The sequence below is a fragment of the Polypterus senegalus genome, chromosome 2 (assembly GCF_016835505.1).
Source record: "Polypterus senegalus isolate Bchr_013 chromosome 2, ASM1683550v1, whole genome shotgun sequence".
NCBI classification, from domain to species: Eukaryota; Metazoa; Chordata; class Cladistia; order Polypteriformes; family Polypteridae; genus Polypterus; species Polypterus senegalus.
Genome location: NC_053155.1, coordinates 214,153,745 through 214,181,655, shown reverse-complemented (window position 1 = coordinate 214,181,655; position 27,911 = coordinate 214,153,745). Strand labels below are relative to the sequence as shown.

General features: G+C 35.3%; 1 protein-coding gene across 1 annotated transcript in view; it reads left to right on the top strand.

The window, feature by feature from the left end:
* The window catches only part of dgkh (diacylglycerol kinase, eta), a 422,493-nt gene extending 395,433 nt beyond the window's left edge, over nt 1-27,060 (top strand). Inside the window, 3 exon segments of the mRNA XM_039745288.1 lie at nt 1,983-2,091; nt 11,753-11,883; nt 18,343-27,060. Of these exon segments, the coding sequence (XP_039601222.1) occupies nt 1,983-2,091; nt 11,753-11,883; nt 18,343-18,429 (327 nt within the window). The 3' untranslated portion in view covers nt 18,430-27,060.
* Nucleotides 27,061-27,911: the final 851 nt, after the last annotated feature.

The following is a 27,911-nucleotide window of genomic DNA, read 5'->3' as shown; positions in this document are numbered from 1 at the left end:
AAGCACGTGATTTATTTAGTGTCCCCAACAGCCCAAACACACCTTCTTTCTTCATTTCTTCTTTCTTTGTCTCTCACTCTTTCTTTTTTCCCATTCCTTCTTTCCCTCTTTCTCCTGCACTCCTCCTCAGCAAGCTGCGTCCTCCTCCTCCCGACTCCGGCTTCCAGATTGGTATCTGCTGACCCCTTATATAAGGAACCCAGAAGTGCTCCAGGTGTCTGATAATGTAATTTGAGGCAGCACTTCCAGGTGAGGTGGAAGAGTTGCTCTCAAGGGCTCAACAGAAGTTGTAGCACCCCCTGGCGGCACCCACAGATACCAACAGGGCTACACCAAACTCCAACTCTCATGAAGCTCTGTGGGAGTCAGAGGCACCGCTGCAACCCACAGGAGCTGCCGTCTAGCACTTAGGGAGAGATAACGTTCTGGCCACACTTGCTCCCCTAGTTCTCACAAGAAAGGGCCCCGGCCATCCGCTACAGCTGGTTAGAAATTTTACTTTTACTTTTACTTTTTTTTTGAATTTATGAATTTTAACTGAATTAAAATTGTGTGGCACCCATAAAAGAATTAATTTATTTTTAGTCACATATAACCAACAAAACCTTAGTACAAGAAATAAAATATTTATTGTTTTTATTGAATTTTTGACCCAAGTCGCTTAAAAATCTTCATATACTGTATATATATATATTAGCCACCCTAATGCCATACAGTCATCACGCATTACAAAAATCTAGGCTTGGGTGATTTGACAGAAATTACATTAGCAACGGAGTGGAATCGAACCTTAATTTTAAACTGAAACGGAATATTCATTTCTGTTCATTTCTCATTCAGAAAATCCTAACCACAGTGAAACCTTACATGTATGAAGTAATGGAAATGTGTGTTGTCTATTAGAGAATGAAACCTTCAATCTTTGTTAGAAAAGCTCAGCACTTCATCTACTGAGCTAATATTGGCAAATCATTGAAAAGCGTATTTCGCCAAATTCGTATATAAATGATGAAAAAACTGGTCAAATTATAAAATAAAAAAATTAGCTTGTGTACAAAGGTCTCGAACCTTTGACCGTTTGATTAAAAGTCTAATACAGTAACCACTTGTTATATGCCGCTTAACTGTCATATCAAAGTAATCTGACAAAACTTCAATATCAATTAATCAAATAGATTTTTTTTTAATTAAGTTAATTTGTCTACTTTAGTTTTGAACCTTCGACCGTTTGATCGAAAGTCCGACACGCTAATCACTTGACCAGCAACGTGAATTTATATATATGTGTGTATTCACTAAAAGTATAATATAAGGAAATGAGAAATTTACATTTGACAATTAACATACAGCTCCCTGGTCGAAACTGATTAAATATTAAATTGTCATCGGTGATCAGCATGATGCAAAGTTTAAAGGAAATCGGTTTGGCAAAAGTGGGTAAAAAAGTGATCGCAAAATTTTACCCAGACAAACAGAGAGGACAAGTTGAATAAAATTGTGCAATAATAATGTGCCCGTGGGAAGATAAACTGTGAAGTGAAGTGCACAGCAGGTCTCTATTTAAATTGGCTGAATCACACAACAATATTTTGGCCTTTTTCTCTTGCTAAAACATCATTTTGGACACATCATTTTAAAATATACATTCAGTTTCAAGACATGGATCAATAATTGCTTGGCTTGAAAAATTGACATGTTTTCACATTGAGACTCCCACACCCTTCAGATGCATTATAAAATGCAAGATAATTTTTAAAACAAATGAAACAATTCTTCACTTTAGAACATAAAACACAGTTTTATGTGGCAAATTAATATATACCTTGATCACAAAGAAATAACTTTGACCAGCTGTGATTAGCGTTACAGACGCCATAGTGTATCATTTTTAAATTCTGAACTATTTATAAAATTTCATCCTTATATTTTTTATTAATGTAATGTTTTACCCGTACAGCATTTCCCCTTTGTTTGTTTATCAGGATCCTGCATTGGAGTATGGCAAAAGAAACAGCAGAAGTACCATGTTTCGAATAGTGCCAAAGTTTAAGAAAGAAAAGTACCAAAGACACAAGGCTAGCCCACAGTCAGGTGAGCACAAGCTGTTGCTGTGTTGCTTTTTTTCTTTTTCCTGTTTTACACTGGTGAATGCCATCCCAAGTTAAATGTTCAAATGCAGAAAGCATTGAGTGTTGTCTATGTTACATTCACTTGGATTAGATTTACATCAGCTGACTGTTTTTGTGCAATTGCTAACTCATTGCTTTCATTGAGGATCAAACATGTTGCCGTTGTTCTTCTCCCTCTCACATGTATACTTGTTTCTGTTTTAATACTTAGTCAGACCACTCCACAGCATTACCCTTAAATCCACACAAGGTACTGTACACTGTATGTTTAACTCAGTCAACCTTGGCTCGAAAGTGCCTCAGTAGTGACAGATTTTCTTTCTAAGTAGTTTCTTCTTTTAAAGTTAAATCACCTTTTAGAGTTAAATGAACTCATTAACAGCTAACAGGGTATCCATTTGCATGTGAATGTTTGTTATAAAGATTTTTAGAATATAAAAGAGACAAAAAACAGTCAAGGCCTGCGGAGTTCTAATACACTCTGTTGAACAGAATATCTTGTTCATAGCACAGTACCCTCCTATAAGATTTTTCAGTTAAAAGAATAAAAGCAGGATCGAGCCACATATCAGCAAACTACATTAACAGCAAGAGGATTCTGTGGGTTAAGAAACACCTTAGAATGAAAGCTGGCAGTCAATATGGCTTGTTGTTTACATATTAGTGGTGTTTATGAAGGCTTTCATCACTCTCTCCAGAAGGAAAATTTTAGCAGAAAAAAAAAATTGTATGACAATGCAATGCTCAGTACATAGAGATAACGCTAAAGAGCAATAAGTAGAACCTGTATAAACAAGAATAATTGGATTTGTCCACAAGCAAAAAAAAAGAGAATATCATATTAGCCACATATTGTAGAATGTATTTACATTGCAATAATGTGTCACAAAAGGCTCCTATTTTTTGTAGAAATAAAGGTCTGTGTAGGCCGAAAACATAGGTTTTCCACATAATACGAGAAAAAACATTAGGTGCCAGTATATCATGTATAAGAGCATAGGTTTATTGTATTGTTAGACAAAACAAAACTTAGTAAGTAATATTTCCTAAAGTATGTTTAATATTTATACGCCCCTTGGCAAATCCTGGCTATTTACACATTTATTGTCATTGAAATTTTTCTTTTGCGCTTTTATTTCTTTAGGATACACTAGTCTAAAGCATCAAAAGTAAAGATGCAAATCTCACTTGTGACACAGAAATAAAGTATCCCTTCTCCTTGTAGATGTTCAAATTGTTTTATTAAATTACTTCATTTTTAATACTATGCTACTATAGTCCTGATTGCAATTTGTTTTTTGCTTCAGGGGCTTAGAACTGAAAAATGTAGATTTTCCTTTTTAAAACATGCAGGAAAATAAATACAACTCATCCATGCTATATTTTACATTTATGTATTATTTGTACATTGTAATTTCAAAGAGATGTACATTATATTTGAAAGAAATTGTATTACATTTTGAATTTCACTGGAAGTTTTTATTGTCCCCCTGCACCTTTCAAAAATATGTATTCAGTTCTCAGCCATTCAAAATGCATGCATGCCAGCTACAAGAATGATCGTTTCTGTCCTTGCATCCTAATCTAAAACCAGCCATTCTGTTTACAGGCCCTATTAATCTTTTGGACTTTTGTTATATACTATGAAACCTTCTTATGCAGTAAAGTACCTCAAAACAGTTTGTCTGACTTGTGAGGTGTATGCGACAGAGATACGTAATCTAACTTTTAAAGGTTAATTGTCTTTCCCCAGGCCACTTGATGAGAAAGTCATGAGATGTGAACCTGTAACCACATAATTTCAAATTCAGTTTAGTAGTCCATAAATTAATGTGACTTTATATTTAAACCTCCCATCTATTTACATTGTTGATACCAGTGACTGGAGGCAACAGTTATTTCTATCCCTTTTTATCTTGATATATACTTGGGATATTAATCTACAGTGGGTACGGAAAGTATTCAGACCCCCTTCAATTTTTCACTCTTTGTTATATTGCAGCCATTTGCTAAAATCATTTAAATAATTTTTTTTCCTCATTAACACAGCACCCCATATTGACAGACAAAAAAAAGAATTTTTGAAATTGTTGCAGATTTATTAAAAAAGAAAAACTGAAATATCACATGGTCCTAAGTATTCAGACCCTTTGCTCAGTATTTAGTAGAAGCACCCTTTTGAGCTAATACAGCCATGAGTCTTCTTGGGAAAGATGCAACAAGTTTTTCACACCTGGATTTGGGGTTCCTCTGCCATTCCTCCTTGCAGATCCTCTCCAGTTCTGTCAGGTTGGATGGTAAACGTTGGTGGGCAACCATTTTTAGGTCTCTCCAGAGATGCTCAATTGGGTTTAAGTCAGGGCTCTGGCTGGGCCATTCAAGAACAGTCACAGAGTTGTTGTGAAGCCACTCCTTCGTTATTTTAGCTGTGTGCTTAGGGTCATTGTCTGGTTGGAAGGTAAACCTTAGCACTCTGGAGAAGGTTTTTGTCCAGGATATCCCTGTACTTGGCCGAATTCATCTTTCCCTCGATTGCAACCAGTCGTCCTGTCCCTGCAGCTGAAAAACACCCCCACAGCATGATGCTGCCACCGCCATGCATCAGTGTGGGGACTGTATTGGACAAGTGATGAGCAGTGCCTGGTTGTCTCCACACATACCGCTTAGAATTAAGGCCAAAAAGTTCTATCTTGGTCTCATCAGACCAGAGAATCTTATTTCTCACCTAAAAGACACCTGAAGGACTCTGAGATGGTGGCCAAGTAAAGGGATATCCTGGACAAATACCTTCTCCAGAGTGCTAAGGACCTCAGACTGGGCCGAAGGTTTACCTTCCAACAAGACAATGACCCTAAGCACACAGCTAAAATAATGAAGGAGTGGCTTCACAACAACTCTGTGACTGTTCTTGAATGGCCCAGCCAGAACCCTGACTTAAACCCAATTGAGCATCTCTGGAGAGACCTAAAAATGGCTGTCCACCAACGTTTACCATCCAACCTGACAGAACTGGAGAGGATCTGCAAGGAGGAATGGCAGAGGATCCCAAATCCAGGTGTGAAAAACTTGTTGCATCTTTCCCAAGAAGGCTCATGGCTGTATTAGCTCAAAAGGGTGCTTCTACTAAATACTGAGCAAAGGGTCTGAATACTTAGGACCATGTGATATTTCAGTTTTTCTTTTTTAATAAATCTGCAACAATTTCAAAATTCTTTTTGGTCTGTCAATATGGGGTGCTGTGTGTACATTAATGAGGGAAAAAATTAATTTAAATGATTTTAGCAAATGGCTGCAATATAACAAAGAGTGAAAAATTCAAGGGGTCTGAATACTTTCCGTACCAAATACTTTCCGTACCCACTGTATATTGTATGATTTGGATTTATTGCTGTAAGATCTATTTTCTAGTTTTGTTCATTTTTTTAATCATTTTAAATTTTAATTTCACAGATAATATCCTGTCTCCCACACACTAGCAATATTTTCTGTTTTTAGTTTCCGATCTTTCCAACTGGAAATATTAATTTCTTTGTCATCAGGATTCATAATATTACTGCACTTTACTATGTATCTCCCTTGACTTAAAGGTTAGAGACTAAACATCTGCAGGAGTTTTTGTACAGAGGTTTCAGTTTAGTAGTCCATTCAATAGTCCAGTACTGTGATTTCCCTGTGGTTTTGAGATCTAATGCAGGGCTGGATTTTCCCAATTGATGATAACAAGTGAAATTATGTGTGTAATCATACCAGTGACAGTCAGGCATTTTTTTTCTAGGAGTTAAGTAAAATGCATTTTTAGAGGCACTATTTTCAGAACTGAGAGTAAACAACTGTTCGATAAGACAACAAAGGGAATAAGAGTCTGTACATTACATCCTAACTTTACTCTCTGTCAGACATATCCTTGACAGCCAATACACTGTTTGTGTATGTATTTGATTTGTAGATTTCCTAATTTTTTCCATAACTCTATAATCATTTAAATGCAATCCATTATGTATTAAAAATTCCCTCACTCATTTGAACTGTGTATTTTGTGTTTATTTCTTGAATATACACAGAGTAACTTAAGTACATTGCAATGAAAACAAAGAAGTTTAATTAGAAACTGGTGGACAAAATATAATAACATTAAATATTAGTGTTGATGTGCAATTGCCCACACCAGCATGGTATAAACTCTCTGCCATACCCCTTTATAGCACTGATGTGCTGCTTAGCACATACAGCTATCACAATGTAGTAAAGCTGAGGTGAAAATCCAGTGCCACCCATCCATTTATGGAGACTGCAAAAGTATATTTTCCATATACCTGTGCCCTGTACTTTGCATTTGAACACACTGTGATTTTTTTGGTATGCTGTATTGTTCTTGGGCCATTGTCAAAGAGTTAGTTACAGATGTCAGTAGGTATTCATGTAGAGCGTACTTGCAATCATCCAGTAGTTCTCCACCACCACACTCACCGTTTCTTGTCTTCTAACACAATGCTGAATTGACCCAAAGATGGGTATACCCCGGCCACTTTTCCAGAAAAGCGTTTGGCGTTAGAATTCACCTGCAAGCTCAATACACAGAACCTTTGGAGACACAGACACACAATTCAAAACATGATAATAACAAATTCAGTTCATATATGATAGCATTCGTAGTCTGAAACACAATCTGATTATATGGGTGGTTACCTACCAGGTAGCGCATGTGGTTGGTCTGCAAGTCGACAAACATCCGCCACGCCCTTTTAGTTGCAAGAAGCAGATCATAGAATGTTATATAGTTTTACTGTCAAATAATGCAAAGAGTACGGGATACGTTTCTCACCCTTATTTGGGCTCATCAGGCGTACACACTCCACTGCATCCCCTCACGGGGATCGGACATTAGCTTCAGAGGTGAAGTCCCTTTACGCTGCGCCACAGCGTGTGGTTCTTTTGTTTGGCAGCCTGGAGATTGGAGTAATTGCATTCATAGCATTCGTAGTCTGAAATACGATCTGATTGTATGTGTGGTTACCTACTAGGTAACGCATGTGGTTGGTCTGCAAGTTGGCAACGTAAATACAATATAAATTAATTAATAAAATGCAAAGTTGACTGGCTGACTCACTCATCAAAAAAATATATATTTCCTTTATAGTTAAAAAAAAATAAAAAAATAAAAAAAAATTGGCAGGATGGTACATCTAGGTCATGCAGTATCCACTAAGAAAGGACATTTCGATATATGAATATTTTGGGGTAACACCCTTCCCCAGTTGATATAATTAAATACCCCAAAATCTCAAAAATGCCTTAATGGATTTGATTGATATTTGGTAACATTGTTGATGAAAGAAAAGTATCAGACATTTGGGTTTTTTTTATTTGTTGATATTTATCATTGATAATGCCTGTTATGACACAGAGCTGACCGTAATCACACCAAGTGCTGGGGTTTAAGCAAATAAAGGTCACCTGAAGAAGTGAAGTGAAAAAAGGAATGATTGATGAGCTCAAAGACAACACGTTTAGCAAGTGCTAGCCAGATGCTGTGGCTGTGAGCATAGTCAAATTCCACACAAGTGATCCAGTAAGAAAGGTATTTAACATATATTTACCCCAACCACCAGCGCTTCAGCTTATTTACCACTTTGTACAATTGCTAATGTGGAGATCAGTATCTGTAAAAGTGTTGTCATCAAAGGTACCAGCTGCTGCATTGTTTTTTTTTTCTCGACCACTTGGAAATAACAATTGCATTGTCTTGCTGGATTATAGCATTTATTTTAGAATGGGGTTTCTCAACCTTTATGGCCTTCAGACCCAATTTTTCATGTTCTTGACAACCCACAGGCAGCATTTGTAGAGAATCAAGTACGATCAGAAGTTGGGGTTCTTTCGGTGAAATGAGCACTGTTAGAAACAGGGAAGAATATCATATAGCATTGTCGATGGCTTCAGTGAGCTTGGGATGTGTCACATGATAAGATAAACCCATTATATTTTTTTAATCCGTGGATAGCTTTGCTTTTGAAAAACACCAACACAGTTGCACACCAGCAAATGATCTTTTATTTCTCTATGCCAATCAATGGTCAGCATTAACCACTTTTTGAAGTTTAAAAATAAAGAGGAGATTAAAAAAATAAAAATCATGGAGCCAAGGCATAACTGAACAGAATAAAGCACATTTTCTTCTATTGCTGTTGAAGATATTGTTTTACAGAATGTGATAAGAAGAGAACTGGATGGAACTTTTGAGTGAGTAAAAAGTAATTAGTAACTTTTGTTTTCTTGGTGGAATTTAATCATATCCACCATATACTTAGGCAGTAGTAATTTTAGGCATTGATGATAATGAACAGTCAAGCTTTTAAGTAGTTTTATCTTTGAAGGAATCAACTTTAAATCATCTCTCTTAACATTACTGAATACCACTTTAATGTAGAGTTCTGCTACAATCTCTTTTGCACTAACAACATTAAAGATTTTATGTAGCAACGTCAATAGTAAGAGTTCAAGTGAGCTGATAATATTAGCCTTTAGTATATAAAATGTAAGTATTGTATACAGAAAAGTGCTTAGTTAGGTTAAACAAACAGGCTAGATGACTGAATGGTCTCCTCTCGTTTGTCAAATTTCTTATGTTCTGATATATCTGATTACCCTTTGACACAATGACTGAGGCCCATTGACTTGGAAAATTTCCCGGGCAAAGCTGGATGGGTAAAACAGCTAGGTTTATTCATATAGCATCATTCCCATGTTCAAATTACTTGTTAAATTCAAAATGAACAGTAAGGGTAAAAAGATAAAAACAAAAAAATACACTGGAAACATAATAATATCAGCATAAAAGACTTTAAAGATAAATACAGGAAGTACAAAACTCTAAATTAAAATAACAGACAGTAGACACTGAAATAAAATTACATGTGATACAAATGCATATGATCCTGAGCACTTGGAGAGAGAGGGTAAATTGAGAGTAAAGATCAGAATATCAGGGTTAACTTATAGTTAAATGCCTTCCTGAACAGATTGAGTTTCTTTTTTGAAAGAATGAACAGAGACATTTTTCTCAATATTTTTTCTTCATTACTATTGTATAATCACACCAAACCATCCTCCTGCCCTTCACTTTTATTTGTTTTCAAAGTAAAGCTAGCTGCAGCCTTAAACATAGACTGTTCAAACTGTTTAAAGAATGTTGAGATATAATCAGCTTATTTATGTGTATTTATTAACAGTAGGGATAATATAAATTAACAATGTATCAATAAAATATAACACAATGCATTTCATCATGAAAATATCAATCTCAAATATAAATTTCAGTATTCTAAATGTTCAGAGAACTGTCATGATGTGAGGTTAATGTGCTCTATCTGGTGTCCGCTGTCTGCTCCTACAGTTGATGCAAGACATAACCTGTTTAAGAAGCAATTGCTGATTAACAAGTGGGTCAAGAGCATGTAGATTAAAAAGGATTTAATGTGCTGCTCTAGTTACAATGACTTTTAGGAAACTGTAAATTATCAGTTAATGTTAAAATCAGGTTTACAATGTTCTTCATGTTACGATGCTTTTGGGAAAAATGAATAATCTGGTAATGAACCGATCCTTGTTCTTCTTTAAAAACTGACAGTGCCCTAGAAGAAAGTAGTACTGGCAAGTGACTAAAACTGGATTTTTTTTTCCTTATGTGTAAATGCCAACAAACCTACTGTTTTTTGCCAAATGATTGTTCAAATTCATCCAGAGCTGAAACAAAAGCAAGTTTGTTTTTGACTGCAAGTCTGTAGGTATTCTAAAGCAATTACTTTAATACTATCCCAAATAATAATTCAAATATTTACTATATTTGACTTAATGCCAAATATGTTCTGCTTACAGGTCATTAAATTTTAGAACAAGGAAAACAAATTTGATTTGCAAGAAAATCGATTCATATTGCATTTAATATGATGTTTAACTTCATGTTTCAGTATGCTCATTCTAAATATACCATTTATTTTCTTTAGTGTGGAGCTATAGCGTTTTTTTAAGAAGTCGGATTTGTTAAAATGAGTATTTTTAGTCAGTATATTTTGAAATGTCCTTTGACCATGAGAGATTTTGAAACTGAATAACAGAGACTAAATAAAGAAAAGGTATATAGTAGTTTCTATGTTTAATGTGGAATAGAAATGCCATTTTCAAAATAAGCAACTAAAAAAGAGGGGATCTGTATATTGTTAGATCCCAAGTGAAGTGGTATAAATTAGAGTATACACTTTGTGCAGAAGTAAAAGTCTTATCTTTTACACAGAGAAAATCAAAGAAAATGTTATTCCTTAATAATGCTGGTAGGAAAGCTGGAAAAGAAACTAAATAGCCTGGGTTGGTTTTTTTTTTTGGTTTTTTTTTTTTCTTTTTTCTTTTGAAAATCTTTGAGATGCCAATTCTAACTTACTTTTCATAGCACATAATATTGTATATGTTTTGTGTTCAAGTGTGTTTGCTGATATTCAGGAAATATTACTATACAGGTGGCAACGCCTTTTATAGAGCATACAAACCATTGTTAATTTATCAGCATACATTTTTATATTGAACATCCACTTATATTTCATTTAAATAAAATGAATACAGATTACTTACCCTGTCATTCTTTACTTTTATTAAAAAACAGTTTTGCCAATATATTTTTTTATTTTGGTTTAGTTTAGGTATATTAAACTACCAAAATATATTTGTATTATATTATGAGTTACTTTGTAATCATTTAGTGAATATTATTGCTAAATAAAAATCAATAACTTAAAAGCGTATTAGTGTGCATTTTTTATTATAAAGAAAAAATATATTTAACTTTTCTTGCAAACCTGTATTATTATAAAGGATCTTGGAAAATAAATAAATGGTAATTTAGTTTTCAATTTTATTGTTAATATTTTTCCCAGAAATATAGTTTATAAAAATGTACAAAGTTAATTTTATATTTCCTGCTAATTTGTAGTATTACGTGTCAGTAAGACCACATTTTGAAGTACTTATAATTACTATATATATTTTGAAATAGCAAGCATCATATGGAAAAAGTATCACTTTATACTGTTTGTTTAAAGTAGTGTGTCTAGCATTAATTCATAGTTTAAAGTTTCACCAAGTGAAAACAAAGTTAATAAATGAGCTTGCTCCAATTAGTGGTCCATTTTCACCATCTTACCAAGGAATTCACTATTACAAGGTCATCACATGGCAACAGCAATCTTTTAGTCAGTATTTACACCATTGGGACCCACAGGTATAACTTTGAAAAACTATGATAAACAGTTCAGGAAAATATGAATTGACCAAAATGATGAGTTAGATAGCCAGTTGCAGAGGCTTGAACCTGTCTTTTTTCCTGTCTTATGTGTGCTTTGAGTGATAGAAGTCCTGAATAATAACCTGCATGTTGCATCTTGTGAGATTTGGTGTTTCAATTACCAGAGATTGTTCATGTTCTTAACCTTAACCTTACCTCCCCTCTCTTGCTAGCTGCTGCTGCTCCTCTGCCCTGTTTTTTCTTCCCCTCTCTTTGGCCTTGACCCCTTGTTTGCTTTGTGATGCTTGTGAGCTCTTAGAAATTAAGGGGCTTTTGCTCTTAACTTTGGTAGTTCAAAGGTGGGGCACAGACGAAGTGGCTGCTTGGCTCGATCTGCTCAGCTTGGGAGAGTACAAAGAAATCTTCATCCGCCACGACATCCGAGGCTCTGAACTGTTGCACCTGGAAAGGCGCGACCTAAAGGTATTCCTTTGTGCCTAATTCTCTCCTTGCTTAAAAAAAGGGAAAAAAAATGAGAATTTTCTCTTGGGTTTCCATTTCTTTCTCTTTCTCTCTTTCTGTCCTTTTATATCTCTTATGTTCTCTTTGCCCCGTTTTTGCTGCTGTGTGCTGCTCAGCTTGGCTTAACGTGTGCAACAGTTTTGTTTTTATTTTAAATTCTATAATTTACTAACAATTAATGTTCCTCAAGAAAGTGTTTTGTTTCTTTAAATGTGTTAATTTGGAAAAAAAAACAATTATCAGAAAGTTTTGTAGAGGTTGTGTGAGTTATAAGCTTTTCTGTGTGTTAAACTAATTGTGTTTCTACTCACACACCAATAGTTCCCAGCATGTTCACTGTGTTAATAAAGAGTACTCACATCATGGCAGGGAATGCAATTACTGCAATTGGCACTCTTACCAATATAAATATGTACGGTATATGCTGAGGTTTGTTCTTCATACAAGGTCTTATTCTGATATTATTTAATTCAGATATGTTTAACATAAATCCCAGTAAATAAACTTTGTCTAGTACATGATACTGTTTTATCATACTTATTTACCTTCAAATTTAAATTCCACATCAGTCATAGTATATCATATTGATGTTTAACATGACACAGATTGCAATGTAAATAACAAAACAGAATGTGCTTTGTATACTCATTGGCATTTTGTTTTGTCATTCATTTTATAATTTACCAATTTACCGAAGTGAAGTCTTCAGTCTAAATTCTATTTAAAATATAGGACTAGCAGGACATTCTGAGTTACTGACTGTTACCCTACTGTGACACAGGCATTGATAATTGACTTCCATCTTCATGTCTGCCCTGCAATGCTTGATAACTCACTGTTTCATACAGATCACATATCTTTGTCAAGGTAATTTGTTCAGTTTGGTGTAGTGAATGTTTGTCATTTCAAATTTAATTTAAAAAGTTAACTATGCTGTTTAAGCTTCACATTTGGAGAAATACAGCATTGTCTGTGCATTTTACCTAAATTAATTAATATACAGTATCATTTTTTGTAAGACAGCTAATCCAAAGCTACAGTACCTACTAATGGCAGAAAGGGCAACTGGATTAAAGTTCATTTTTAAATCTCCAGTAATCAAAACAAAAACATTTTATTTGTATATTAAAAAGCAAAACCGTATCATTAAATTCTAGCATTTAGCATCTACTACACTTTCATTTCTCTTTTTAACTGTTCAGTCCAAGCTAATATCTAAAGTTCCATTATCAAGCACAGGCGTTAGTGCTTTGCAATCTGTGTTTTGTTCTGGCTGAGGAAGTTGAAGGTCATCTCCACCATCTGCTTGTTGTACATGGATATTTACTGGGATACGTGTTGATGACATTACATTACATTCCAGACAATAAGTACAGTTAAACAGTAGTGTTCTATGTAAGCATGGCAATCATGTGAAAAAGTAAGTACACTCCATTTAAACACTTTTTTCTTTTTTTTAACATATATGTGCATATCAAGATGTGATCTTCTTTTGAACAGTATCTATAGATAATATAACAAAAACCATGCCACATTTACATTTTGTACTCCACGGTTTAATTTAATAAAAACATCACTGCAAATTTTGCATGTGGAAAAAAGTGCATCCGTACTTTTATCACTACCTCATATACATAAAACTAAAATCAGGTGCAAATGATTACAGTATTATTAGAAAGTATTATGGAGGAGCCTTTATTGTTTAAAACTCATTTATTTTGATTTGCTCTTTGTTGTACAAGTATGTGTGATCACATGCTTAGAGCAAAAAAGCTGTCTGTGGCCTTCAGAAAGGTTATAGATAAATATGATTCTGTAAGTGGGTTTCAAAAGAATACCAAACAACTGGATATCAGCCATTCCACTGTTGAGAAAATTATCTGCAAGAGGAGAAGAATTTAAAGAATGCTAACTTGTCCAAGGCCGGGCCATCCTAGCAAGTTCAGACTGAGAGCAGAACACCATATGCCGAAAGAAGGTTTAGCCACTGTTGATGTCATACTGAAAGAGTCTACCATTAGAAAGGGGCTGTACAAATTAGAATTTCATGGAAGATATGCCAGAAAGAAACTTTAGCTGTCTTGGAAGAACACCAGGGCAAAACAAAAGTTTGTCCTTGAACACCTACAGCAGTGTTCTTTGGACAGAGGAGGTCAAAGGTACCAGAAGACATGTTTGGTAAAAACCAAAGACAGCATTTGACCCAAAGAACCTGATACCAACTGTAAAGCATGGTGGTGAAGACACTATGATTTGGGGCTGCTTCGTGCATCAGAGCCTGGGAAGCTCATCATCATAGAATCCACTCTGAATTCTTTATTGTACTTGGTAATGATGTAAGGACCATTTCTCAGAAGATTGAAGCTCAACTGAAAATGGGCCAGGCAATATGACAGCACCCCTAAACATGGATGGCTCTGAATCCCATTGAGATGTTGTGGGAAGATTTGAAATAGGCTGTACATGTAATATACTTCTCAAACTTCACATAACTGAAAACATTCTGCATGGAAAAACTTTCTCCCAGTCAGTGTCAGAGATGGCTAGACAGATATAGTGAGGGTGGCAGTACCAGCTATTAGAGCCAAGGAGTTGAGTAGTTTTGCCACAGACAGAACTGGCATATCTGTTCATTTTTCACTAAGTAAATGGTTGCAAAATTGAATTGTCTTTGGTATTTTTTTCAATGACATTACCTTTATCTAAAGATTCTGTTTAAATGAAGATCAGATCATGAGATTTTCAAAGTCCCATAAAAAGTACATTCATTTAAATTTTGACAGCTTAAGAAATTGGTCAGGGATGTTGAAAATGACTATAGGTCTTCATTAGGCTTAGCTAAATGTTTGTTTGGCCATTTGTTGTGATCTAGCCACCATTTCCCTGTGCACGTGTTATAGTAAGACTGCACACTCTAAGAGAAAGTATTCACCCTTTTTTATACTTTTTCATATTGTGTTATTATATATTAGGCAATACAGTAATATAATGTAATATAATTATGTCATTTTTTATGTAGGCAAGTTTCCACCTGGTTTATATAGTAGTAATAATTATAGTGTAGACGTATTCCTGACAGAATTATTCAAGCAATTTTTAAGCTGGGAAGCAGTGGTTGGTGGACAGCAGTTCTCAAATGTTGCCACCCATTCAGAGTTGGCTTCACTGGTGGGTGTTAATTGGGCCACCCTGTTGGATTTTACTTGTTTACTTTGAAGATCCTCCATCGTTGCTCTAGCTATGTGTATTTGTTTGTTGTTGAGCTGCATCTCTAGGTGTTTTGTTTGACGCTGTCTTTTGTGCTATCTATGCTAAGAAATTTCCTACCTCCTTCAAATGATATTCACCTGATAATGTGGTGCTGCAACTACAGAGTTCCATTTTAGGCAAGTGTGCTGATAACTTTGTGATAATCAGTGCATAGTTGCCTTCAGACATAATGCTTTGCATTTTTAGGCTAAATGATACAGTTAAGTCTTTGGTTGCTTCTTTTGACAACGTCCTAAATGCTTGAATAATTTGTACTGTATTTTTATTTACATTTTTCTCTATTCAAAAGTGGTTTCGTTGTTTCCACCATTTCTGAATTGTAGACATTTTGCACACAGATGTTCCTCATTTTAACTCTGCTGACAAATGTCTTTAACTGAGATTTTTTTATTTGCTTTTTTGTTACTCGTAAACAATTGTTTGCTTTTTAGACTTTATTCCAAAGTTGTTTTGTAAGGTCCTTGGTTTTAATGGTGGCACAGAATTACAATGCAGACAGGCACATTTAATGAAAAATTATGAAAACCTTTTTGATTTACATAAAAGATGGGTTCTGTGTGTTCTGTGAATAGCCAGTTGAAGCCAAATTTACCTAAGAGTGCCTTAACAAAGTCGTAAATATTTTTATGTTTTTATTTCCTTAACTAAATATTTTCTCTACATTAAAAGTGTGGAATACAGTTCTGTGAAAAGTAAGTACGTCTCATGAAAATGTGTGTGTTCTCCAACAAATCTGCATGTAAGGGTTTTTTTTTTGTCAACACTGTTGATTAATAAAAATTATCTGATTTAACATATAACATTGCAAACTATTCCTTGCAACCATTTATTCCACAAAAACTCCACAATGTGGTATAGGACTCCTTCATTACTTTGTTTTGCAATTGAAACCACTAATTAGTGTTTCTTGTAATTTTCCATCAGTATCCTACATTGACATGGGGAAATGTTTGCCCACTCCTCCCAAATCTGAATGTGCATTACACAACTTCTAGATGGAAAGGTAGTGTCAACCTTGACAACACCAAATGGTGAGATCATTGCCAGAGCATCTCATATTACACTAATAAAAACCACAGGGGCAGAGAAATAATGTGACTCTATGATGACACTCTGGCATATTTTAATATTTCCAAAGTATTGCAAACCTTCCCATCTTTCTGAAAGACAAAAACTTGCTGCCGGAAGATGCTAGTGCCTATGTGAGCATTTTACAAATATGGCAAATTCAGCCACAATCTTGGCTCTTTTTTCATTTTTTAATTCTGTCATGGAACGTAAAACATGTAAGATCAGACAGACAAGTCTCTCTTCTGTTTATCAAGTCCAAAATACCTGCATTCCTTATTCCTCATAGCTGCATTACATGCATTGTGCTTCCTAGTAATACACATTGGTTTTTAGCTCTCACACGCACGCAAGCCCATCCCTGTGACTTAAGACAAAATCAAATCTGTTTTTGTTGGGGCCAGATGCAAACTGGTTGAACTGAGTAACTGGGTATGTCAGACTACACAACTAGAAATTGCTGGAGCATGCTGTGACTAAGATAATGTAAATAAAGTTTACTTCTGAAAATCACTGTAAAAGTCCTGTAATGTGACAGGGCCTTCACTGAACTACTTCAGATGTGTGATGCTTAGGAGGATTTCTTACATTTACTGCCCACTTCAAGTCTTCCCAACAGCACTTCTGTGGGGCTAGAATCTTGATTTTGATCTGGCCATTTCATAAACCCAACTTTGATTTGGCCACTCTTCTAATCAGCTCTTGAGCTGAATTTAGTGAGATAACCTGGCTTGGATAGGTTAACAGTGGTTAGATATTTTCTGAATTTGTAGATGACCTTTTGGTCAGTGGACTGATTGACTTCAAATTTCTTAGTAATGGCTTTAAAACTTTTCCCAGACTCATAGAAATCAACAGTCTTTGAAAGCCTGCGGGGACATTTTTGGTCATGGCATGATGTAGCTACACACCTCTTTCTAGGTTTCTAATTTTGATATAAGGCAGGGCCAAAAAGATCCTCTAACATGATGTTCCTTTTGCACATGATTCTTTTTCTACACAAAGATATTGACTTTCTGTTGATCTGAATAGTACAAATGAATTCAAAATGTGATTTTAAACTTTTTTATTAGATCACCTTTATCAGTAATAAAGAAATGGCTAGTCAATCATTTTTTTGCAATTGTTGAAAAAAAAAAGACAAAGATGTACTTACTTTTTCACAACACTGTACGTATGACAGCTTACCGATCCCTCTTAAAAATACTTTGTGTTATGCTGTAATCTAAAATTAATGTTAAAAAAAAGAAATGGGTAAATGCTTTCTTTCAATATACCATTGTTAAAGACTGACCATCTAGCTGTATGTTAAGTATATCACTTGTAAGAATACTGGTTTTCTTAATATTACAGCAATCTGGCTCCTGTATTATCTAACGAAAGGCAATAAAACATTTGTTTATTGTTTACTGTCAGTAAGTTAGACCATATGTTTCAACTAACAAAGAATTTCTTATGCGTGTTTTTGCTGTAACCCCAGCCTACCAAAGTGAGCAATGGTGGGTCCCATTAAATAGTGAGTTACCTTAGATTAGGCTGATTTTAAAACCTTAGTCAGTAGCTATAGTTTGTATCCTCACTGGAAAGTGCTTGGAATAGTTCTAAACAGACAGTTTATTTACCAGTAAAGCTACAGATTGTTTTAGTCTGTTGCTATAAATAATTGTTGAACTTCTTACCAAAAATCAATCTCATAACATTTTTTAGAAAAGTCCACAGAAGTAGCGATTCTCAGTCATGCAACCTTGTTGGAAAGACCATTAGTCCTGTAAATTAAAACTGCCCAACAAATGACTGTGATTTAAGAAAAGATGGAATTCTTACATTTTGTGTCTCCATTTGTAACCTTTTTAAACAGCCGCAGAACGGGCACTTATAAGACAGAAGTCAAGTGAAATAACACCATTGCCATCTGTTTGTTGGGCTCAATGGTATATGTAAACTATCATTGTATAACCATTTCATATTCTCCATTGCCACCTTCCTCATTTCTGTTGCCTTCAGATATGCTTGTTTTATTCCTTAAACAGCCAATTGAAGGCTGAATTATTTTTCTTAACTAATTTTTTTATGATCTTTTAGGACTTGGGGATTTCGAAGGTGGGACACATGAAGCGAATTCTACAGGGAACTAAGGAATTGGCCAAGAATACTTTGTCCGAGCTGTAACCCTTTTCTGTGGTCGGTCTGAAGCAGGAAGGAACCTGTCCAGAAGTGCTTCAACTGGAAGCCATTTGCGCAACTCCCTGCATGTTAGGAACCAGGGAGAAGCAACTGGTACAGAGACTGTTGACTATGCTGGGGGGATGGGGGGGGAGGGTTGTGGTTAGGGTCTTTTGTCCCTTCGTGTTCATGGTTACAGATTTGGTTATTAACAGGTTTTTTAGGGCTTGTGCCATATAACTGTAGAGTAAGGAAAAAAGGATGTATAAAATTTTTAAAAAGCCATTTTATTTTTGTGCACACAGGGTGCAGCCAGATATGCATCTGTCAGGAGGAGAAAAAAGAGTTTACTAGAAACTGCACTAAAAAGACACAAACAGAAGTAGCAAAATACAGAACTTCCAAAATGATGCACCATCATCTTAAATGTAGCTTCATGTTAACAGTAGATCACATTATGATTGATAGTTGATAACAGTTTAGTAACAGGATGCAACATGAAACTATTAAGAAAGCTGTAGAACAGAAAAGTGAAATCTGCCAGAAGAGCTTTGCCTTTTTTAGGCCTTCAGGTAGATCCTTCCAGACATATCAGTCAGTGACCAAGAATTAGAGTGCTTTAAACTTTGTTGTGATTTGGTTAATTTTTTATTGCATGGTGTGGCTGCCTGGTGTGGATTTTCTTCTTCTGCATGATATTTGTCTATAACATGCTGTTTATATTAATGGGGTGAATAAGAAACACTTGAAGAAATTTTAAACCTGTTTTAATATCATGAAATTCGTTACTACTGAGATACTTCTCTTAACTTATGTAGCTTTTTTCTATCCTTTGCATGAACCTATTCCTAAGTAGGAACATAAGTGTGGAATGTAGCATCTGTGCCATATAGAGATACAAATAAGACAAATAAGTCTATGCTTATTCATAACTCAAGGGTATTTATTATTAGATTACAATTTCTGTGCCGGATTAGCATGGACTTAGACCTTTGCAATATTGACGGTTGTTTTTTGTCTTTTTTGCAAAGATTTACACCAATGTTAGCATATTTTTAAAGGAGATAAATGTGCAGTTTAAATTAGATAGTATTGTATTTTTACTGTAGTCTACAAATATGCTGTACATAACTTTTTTTCTTTTTACTTGCCTACAGTACCCTACAGCCTTGTTAACATTTCATTGTGGAGCCAGTGTCAAAAAGCATTTTACCACCTCAAATGTTAATTCTTCACTCGGAAACGCAGGTTCTCCCTGTTTTGATTTTTCTGATTTTTAAAATTGTACTATTTTTGTTGTTTTTAGTCTTGTACTGAATCTCCACATATTCGCCAAATGAGCCAAAAGTAATGTTTTTATAGTTTTTTATTTCTTGGTTGCAGCTTGTTTTATACTATTGCAACAGTCCAGTATGAAAAGCTGTTAAATATTGGCAGACACTTCCATTTGTTTTCCATTTTCACATTCAGGATCTGACTACTGAAGGTTATGAGAATAATCTTTTTAGCAGAAATAATAAGGAATGGATTGCCAGTTGTTTTAAGTGTTTCTGAATATGTGCTGTGTTCATAAGTGAATTTGGATATTTTTTGTTATATTTGTGTTTTGAACTCACTTAACCTAACTACTTTGTCTAATTTTTGCCATGCACTTCTTCCCTGTATTTATTAAATATCGTTAAACAACTATAGGTTATAATAGGCGAAATATACTTGCAGCACAATGAACGGAGTTCATCCAAGAATTTCTAGCACTAGCCTCAACCCTTAACACAGAAAGTGGCAGAAACTGGCCATCTGCTCTTTAAATGTTGAAGAAGAGGGGCATGTCTGTGACCTATGATTTTTATTGACTTGAACACTGCATTTTAGGAATTACAAACCACATATTAGACATTGTTTTCTTGCTTATTGATATGCTATAGACCAGTCATGTTTAAGGCATTTATCTTGTTCAGTTTTGAAATATTTTCATTAGCTACTCTTTTGCTTTCCCTGCTCTGACAGTAAAACACTAACTGAAATATAATTTTTTCTGATAATGTAGTTTTCACTAAAAGGCTGCTACATGCTGCAGTTCTGTACCTTTTACACCACACTGACCCATGTTTGCCTTTATTCCACACCATGTCTATGAGATCATAAAGATTATATATTCTCAGCATATATAAGCCCGTATTTGTACTACTGTGCTGCATCTTTTGTAGTTTGCACTCCTACTTAAAAGGTTATAGGGAAATAATTATGCAAATACCCTTTAAACAATTTTATGTTTTCTGTTTTAGTGCGTCTCTATTATGATTGCAAGCAGCTTACATATTCTTCCAAAATGAAGATTTGTTCGGTGATTTCATATATGTTAAGAATTTTATAACAAACTTGACTGTTGACTGCACTACAAGCATTAATTTCTACTTATTCCATTTTTAAGTTTTTGTGTTCCAATAAGTTGTTTTGCAAAGCAAGCGCCTATCAACAGTACCTCACATTTTGTAAATACAGATATTGATAAACTACGAGCATTACATAGCAAGCAAAGTATTACATGAAACCAATCAAAAGCAACAGTTCTGTTAGCAATGTAAACATATACAGTGTGCTAACATTATATAAAAGTCTGAGATACTAAAATTACTTTTTCATAAACCTAATGAAGTACCTAATATTTAGATAAATTTTCTTGCCTTGAAGATTGACAGGAGTGTCCTATCAATTTTTAGATGGGGATTTTTCTGTTTGTCCCATCCAGTGCTACATTTCAAAGTTCTGTCAGACCCCTGAATAAGTTCCTGTCTTATAGTTCCAAAGCTCCAGTCCATCCCTCTTGCAATAAGTCAAGTTGCATGTAGGTCAACTTACATTTTTACTCCACCTCACCTTTGCTATACTCAATGAACTTTGTCAGTTTACATGTTGTTATAAAGCCTTAGAAAAAATATGCAAACATCCAACATTGGGCAAAGTATCAGTTTTGTTTTGCATTAACAGTGAGATGGCTTGGTGGTGCTTGTTATCTGTACTCCTTGCTTCATAATTGACCATGTCTTATTACCTTATTAAGTACAGTAGTATTTGCAACAGAGGCATACAGACATTTCTTCGCCATACATTGCTCTTCGCGTTAATAGTGCCACTTCTAGCTTCTAATTCGGAATCCTAATGTCATTGCAGCACAGCTCCATGCTGGCAGAAGTTATCCTTTCTAGTGGTCCCAAGTGCAATCTGATTTCTACTGTTTACTTGTGCCATAGTTCACCAGTTACAATGAATAATTCCATTATTGTTGCTTCTATGTCCAATCCTGCGGTTATCAAGCAGCTGAGGACATTCTGCCTAGTGAGCATCAACAGTTCACCCTATAGGAACCTGCAAGTGAGGGTCAACTTCAGTAACGCATACTGTATTTTCAAAGTCTGCAGAAACCTATCTTAGTGTGCTTCTCTTTGTATCAGTAAAATGGTGGAATTTTATTTTTTATTCAAATACAACATCTTTCTACAGTAAATATAGTCAGGCATGCAGAACTACACTGTGTGTGTAAGCTGCCAGTCAAATGACTGTAATTTTTAAAAAAAGAGCCTCTCCTTAGTTGATGTGCTTAGATGATTCTGAATTCAATGCACTTGGCTCTTGTGTTGCCCACTTCCAAAGCACTGGTGTTGTGTTAAATCACTAACCCTGTCACTCCTCTCCAAAAAAAAATCCACTGTACATTTTTATATAAACGATTACTTTTGACATCATTTTGCAACTCACTCATAATTCTACATGTTTTCAGTTTCTCTTTATGAACAGTTCCCAAATTTTGAGGTAAATTTTCCTTGTATTAAGGTATTCTGAATTACTCTGATTGCTGAATTCCAGCAGAGGTCACTAATGTCTTGAATAATTTCTTTACAGAAGGCTATTCCCTTTTGTATTGTGCTACTTGTGAAGAGGACTTGAACTAGTATCAGGTGTCTGCCACTATTACTTTATAAACAACATTACACATAAAGAGAACCACAAAAAGTATACCAAAACCTACTTGCCCAACCATAACTGCCATATTAATGCCCTTACCATGTAATCCTCAAGTACAGAAAGGATTTATACCTGATGTGCCAAAACCAGTTTAATAAGCTACTCAACTACTGGTTAATCACATGAACTTTTTTATGTATGCTTGTTTATATTGAAACTTTTTTCTGTTAATGGCAAATAATGCAACGGCAACTGTCCATATACTGTATTTTGGAACACTGGCCAAGTGAAAATGGGCCGTTATTAGGTGTTAATCTTTTTTTTAGCTATTAAACATTGGTGTTATGGCCCTTTATTTGTCCCTCCATGGTCAACATTATGTAGTCCTATTTATATGCAGTATATGAGTGTTAACTGCACTGAGCTCACCATTACTACATGACTGATATACTGTTAGAGGCTTGCAACCATTTCCTGAAAATAAACACAAGTGTAGGAGCAATCCAGTAACCACTTACAGGAGTACACTCACCGACACACAAAAGCACTTCATCATCTTCCATTTGGCTTTTGATGCTTTGACATTTTCAGTTTACATTATAGTAAATTAATGAAAATGTAAATAAAAACACATCATGTCTATAGGAATAAAGATGAAAGATGTTTGGGAATGACAAAAGCAGTCATTATTGTAAACATATTATAGTTTGAAGTAAGTATGTTCTTAATATTTTCATTCAGGTTTTCAGTATTAACTTTATTTTTGCATGAGGAAGTCTTCTTTGTTTAATGCAAAATATATGCAGAACTTTGCAGTGCTAATTACAGTTTATCTAGCCATCAAGTATAAGCGTCATCTTTTAAGACGAGTTACAAGCAAGTTTTGATTATTGTTAACTTAATAGTACAGTTATGGTATTGTATCAAAGCAGCAAAAAATGTATAAATAATGCAACAGATGAGGCTGCCACCCTGTCCACTTCAGAAGCTTGTTACCAAGGCTGTTTATTTCCCAGAGAGACACTATATTTTTGAGTAACAGTTTGCTGTCATTATTTAACAAAAGGTTACTTTTAAATCTGCTGAAAAAGAAATGTTTGAATTGAAAATTAATAATTTGATTTTACTTAGACATGCAATCCATCCATTCATCCATTTAATGAACTTGTTTATTGTGCTCTTGCAATATTTGGCATAAGATGGCAGCCAATCTTGGATGATCCATCAAAGGGCACTCTTGCACCAGGTCAGTTTGAAGCTGTGTTTTAGCCTAAATTATATCTTTTGGGATGTGGAAGGAAAACCAGTGGATGCAGAAAAACTCCAGTGAAGAGAGTAGGCGAATAAGCAGACAATACAAAACACCTGAGATATGAAGAAATTGTCCAGGTACTGTGAGGCAGCAACACTAACTGTTGTGCTACTAATGAAAAAAATCATCAGTGGGGACATGACACATCTGTACATCTTTATGCATATATCACACACATGATTCAGCTCTCTTCTGTGTGTGTGAATAGCTTAGGTATTATGGCAGTCAAGTGAGCAAACCCATTGTATAGACAGAGTAGGCTTCAAACGGATTACATCATACAAGGGTTGTTAGTTGTTGTCTTAGATGCTAGACCTGTGCAGCATGCCTCTCATTGGGCTAATGTTTGCCAAACATATTATAATGCATCTTTACACATTATTGGCACTTCTGCTGTATCAGGTGTTTCATGTTTAAAGTTTTGTAATTCTTATTTGTATGTAGTGGGTAGTAGTGAACATATTTTCACCTTCTTGTACAAGCAGAACCCCATTATTTATTTATTTTATTCTATTCCAATTTAAATATATTGTTACTTTTTACTTGTCAGTGATATAATACAACTCTAATGTTTTTTTTCCGCTGCTGAAAAATATTATTTTGTAAGCCCTCCTCCTTTTTATTTTCCTCAAAATTCTTTGTGAATGAACTTCTTGGACCTACCTCTCAGTCTCAAAAATAGTCCTGCTTTAATCCAGCTTCTTTCCATCCACTGTGAAGGTAACAGGGAGACAGAACACAGCCCAGGAGTAAAGGGTGCAAGTCAGGATGTAATCGCGCACTGTGTTCCAGTCCACTGCAGGGCACACCGCTTGGTACTGGGCCAGTTTTTCAGTATTACTTTCAGATGTAGAAGATAACTTGAGCATTTCTTCTTCCAAGAAACCATACAGACAGACACATGTAAACATATACAAGCTCTACAAAGACTGTAACCACACCCAGCCCTGAACATGGGCCCTGGCGCTGTGAAGCAGACTGTTGCATGCCCGGTTCTAAAAGGTCATGTTTGAATTCTGTTGTTCGAAACTTTCTTAGCTCTCATAAATCTCTGTAAAATACTGAATTTTAAGGCAGACTAGTGTTAAAAACTAGTTGACATGGTGGCACTGTGTTTTTGGTTTGTTGATGCATTGTCATTAGATACAAAGGATTGTGACTGTGTTACATGGCACACAAAAACATTACAAAGTTAGAGAAATGTGTCCATATTGCTGTTATGCACCCTACCTAATTATCATCCTTTCTTGTGGTGCTAAGGAGCCAAATGCCACCTTGTTGAGATACCCTACCAGAGGGTGGTTTTAAAAGGCTATTATTGCCCCACCTTGCTGTCCAGGGCTTAGTTGGGGGGCTAGCTGAAGAGACTCCAATTTTCTGAAGCTCAACACTCATGTCATCAGTAAGACAATTGGTTTGGTGTTCATTTTTCAGGATCAGAAAAGCCTCTGTGGCCGGACTTTGCATCTTTTCCATTAATGATGTTTTGCACATCTATAGCTATCGGTAAGTAGTTGGGCAGGATTCTGGAGCAAAGTGCATAATTGTAGCACATTTATTTGAAATTGATTTTACGTGCCTACTAATGCCAGTTGAAGGACTAAGGTGACATCTAAATGAGCTTACCCTTCTCGCACCAACCACAACTTGGTCTAGCAGTCGCATGTTTCTTCTTATTACAACAAACAAGTACAGTCAGTCTGTAAACCTCATATAAATTTAAACACTTGCCTTTTGATCAGTTTAAAGAAATTCAGTGTTAAAAAGGCTCATCAATATAGTATAAACCCATATCCAGCCTTGATTAAACCTGGCTGTAGGCACAGAGAAGTCAGACATAACTAATGCACTTTGTACATTCTCCTTAAGTATCTACTAAGAAAGTGTGTCCTCACCAGTGTTTACGTTGAAGCCAAGCAACTTTATGTCATTTTTATTTTTATGGTCTTTACATCGAGATCTTACCATATTTCTAAAAAAAAATATATATATATATATATATATATATATATATATATATATTATAATACATAATATATATGGCTCCTCATTGTCTCCGTTTTTGGTTTTTGAAGATACTGACAGAATCGTGTACTGTAGCACACTTTGGGTAATTGCTGTATAATTGCTGAGTAGTTTTGTAGCTGCTTGTGTAAAAATGACGCTGACCATCTTCCAATCTGCTAATTCGCTTTTGGCCAAAGATAGCAGATTACTTCAGAGCTGTAGAAATGGGAGCTCATCCCTGTCAGGCTAAAGCTCGTCATTCCTTAAAAGTTTCTTTCTGTACGTGCATATTTATTCAGTTTTAAAATAGTTCTAAATATTAAGTAAAACAGGCAGCTAATAAATGACAAAGCATAATTTTCTAGGTTTTATCAGAATGTTTTAATGTTGTGCTGGCAAGTGGTTTTTTTTTTTTTGCATTTTTGTTTTGTTTTTTTTAAACCATACTGCTGCATATTGAAAGTTGGAGTATTTGTGCAATTTATCTAATACAGTGGCAGGCCTAGCTGCTGCCTTCTTCTAAATAATTTGTAAAATGTATTTTGTAGAGAAAAATGCACTAAGCAGACCCTCACTCACTGAGCGGCCTGGGCGATGGTCCTTGAGCGTTCTGGAGAAGGACCCAGTTTCTATTCTCTGAAAGTGGCACTGTTTTGACGATTTGGTAACAATGCCTGAGGAATACTATAGCTTTACTTCATTGCACTGTTGGAAGACTGGTTTTTACAGATATCCAGTGGCCACAATACTTCATCCACGTCCTCAGCTCAGTGATGGTTTAACAGCCCACCTTTGTTAGCGTTGTACCTCTGCGACAGAGCAAGACTGTCATCTGCCTGCTATTGCACCTTCCACTCTAATGATCTACAGAGCTGATTATTGTAAATTTCTTTTAATAACATTATGGAAAAGTGAGTTTTATTTGTTTACATACTGTTTACAATGGCACAGTTTTATTTTTAATATTATATAAAAACAAATATATATATATATATATATATACATACAATATTTGGGTATTTATTGCATACAGTTTAATATAAAATGTTTTCATGTGTTTTCACCTTTGGAATATAATGTTACTTTTACTTGTAAAAATATTTGGGTGACTTTGTTAATGTAGTTAGTAATTTTTATGACTACTAAGTGACCATTTTCTGTGCCTTTTATTGTAGAATGCATGATTCTTACCTATTTATTACTGTATGGAAGTCACTGAGATGTGTATTTTTGTATTCTGCTGGGATCAGTGGTTCAGTTTTGTTGTACATTTTAAGATGCCTATAGACACACACACACACACACCCAGTAATAAAAAAAAGATCTTCCTATTAAATAAAATTGAATGCAATCACCATGTCGAGTCTGTCGTTTTCTTTCCAGCTCTTACCTATTTTGTTCATGCACATTTGGCTCCTTTGTGATGGCGTTAAAACTCCCCAAAATGGGCTTGGTGTACAGGACAAGAGGTAAATAAAAGTTCAAACTTGTGTTAAAATGTACAGTAAGCAGTGTAATTTGGCAAACCCTCATGGAGTATAAGAAGGGCAGCCCGCCCTCCCTCCCTTGCATCTTACTCCAAACTGCAAAGGAAAACAACCAAGTACATCTACGATTAAAGGGCATGTCCTGCTCAGACAGGCTCAGGGTATTAAAGTTTTTTAGCCCTGAGCAGAGAGTGAGGTCGTTTTGATTAAATTAAAGTCAATCACATACTGAAAGACCAGTGGAAATTATTGGGAAGTGCATTTAAGTTTGAAACTAGGATTCGCTTTTTCACACAGTTATGCAAATCTGAAGAAACTACTGAGTCCTGTTGTTGGAGTGAAATCCTTGACAACCATATTTTGTGATCATATTTTATTAAATGTTATAATAGTCTTCAGTCCTGATATTAATATAAATCAAAGATTGCACACATCACAAAAGTGGCAGAACAAAAATAACCTCCCACAGCCACCTCCCAAGACCACAGTGTAAAAGAAGACCCCAGAAGATCAGGGGTCCAATAATGTGTGTACAAACTTAAAAGAAGTATGGCAGACACAGGATGCTCTGAAGCAACATAGAACTACATCAGACCGACAAGAATCTAGACTGAGAACACAATGCTGACCATTGATTGACCAGCTCCTGCTCCTAGTTCTTATCTATACTGGAGCTGCATCAACCGTTCATCCTGGCTACTTACTGATGCTGTCAGATT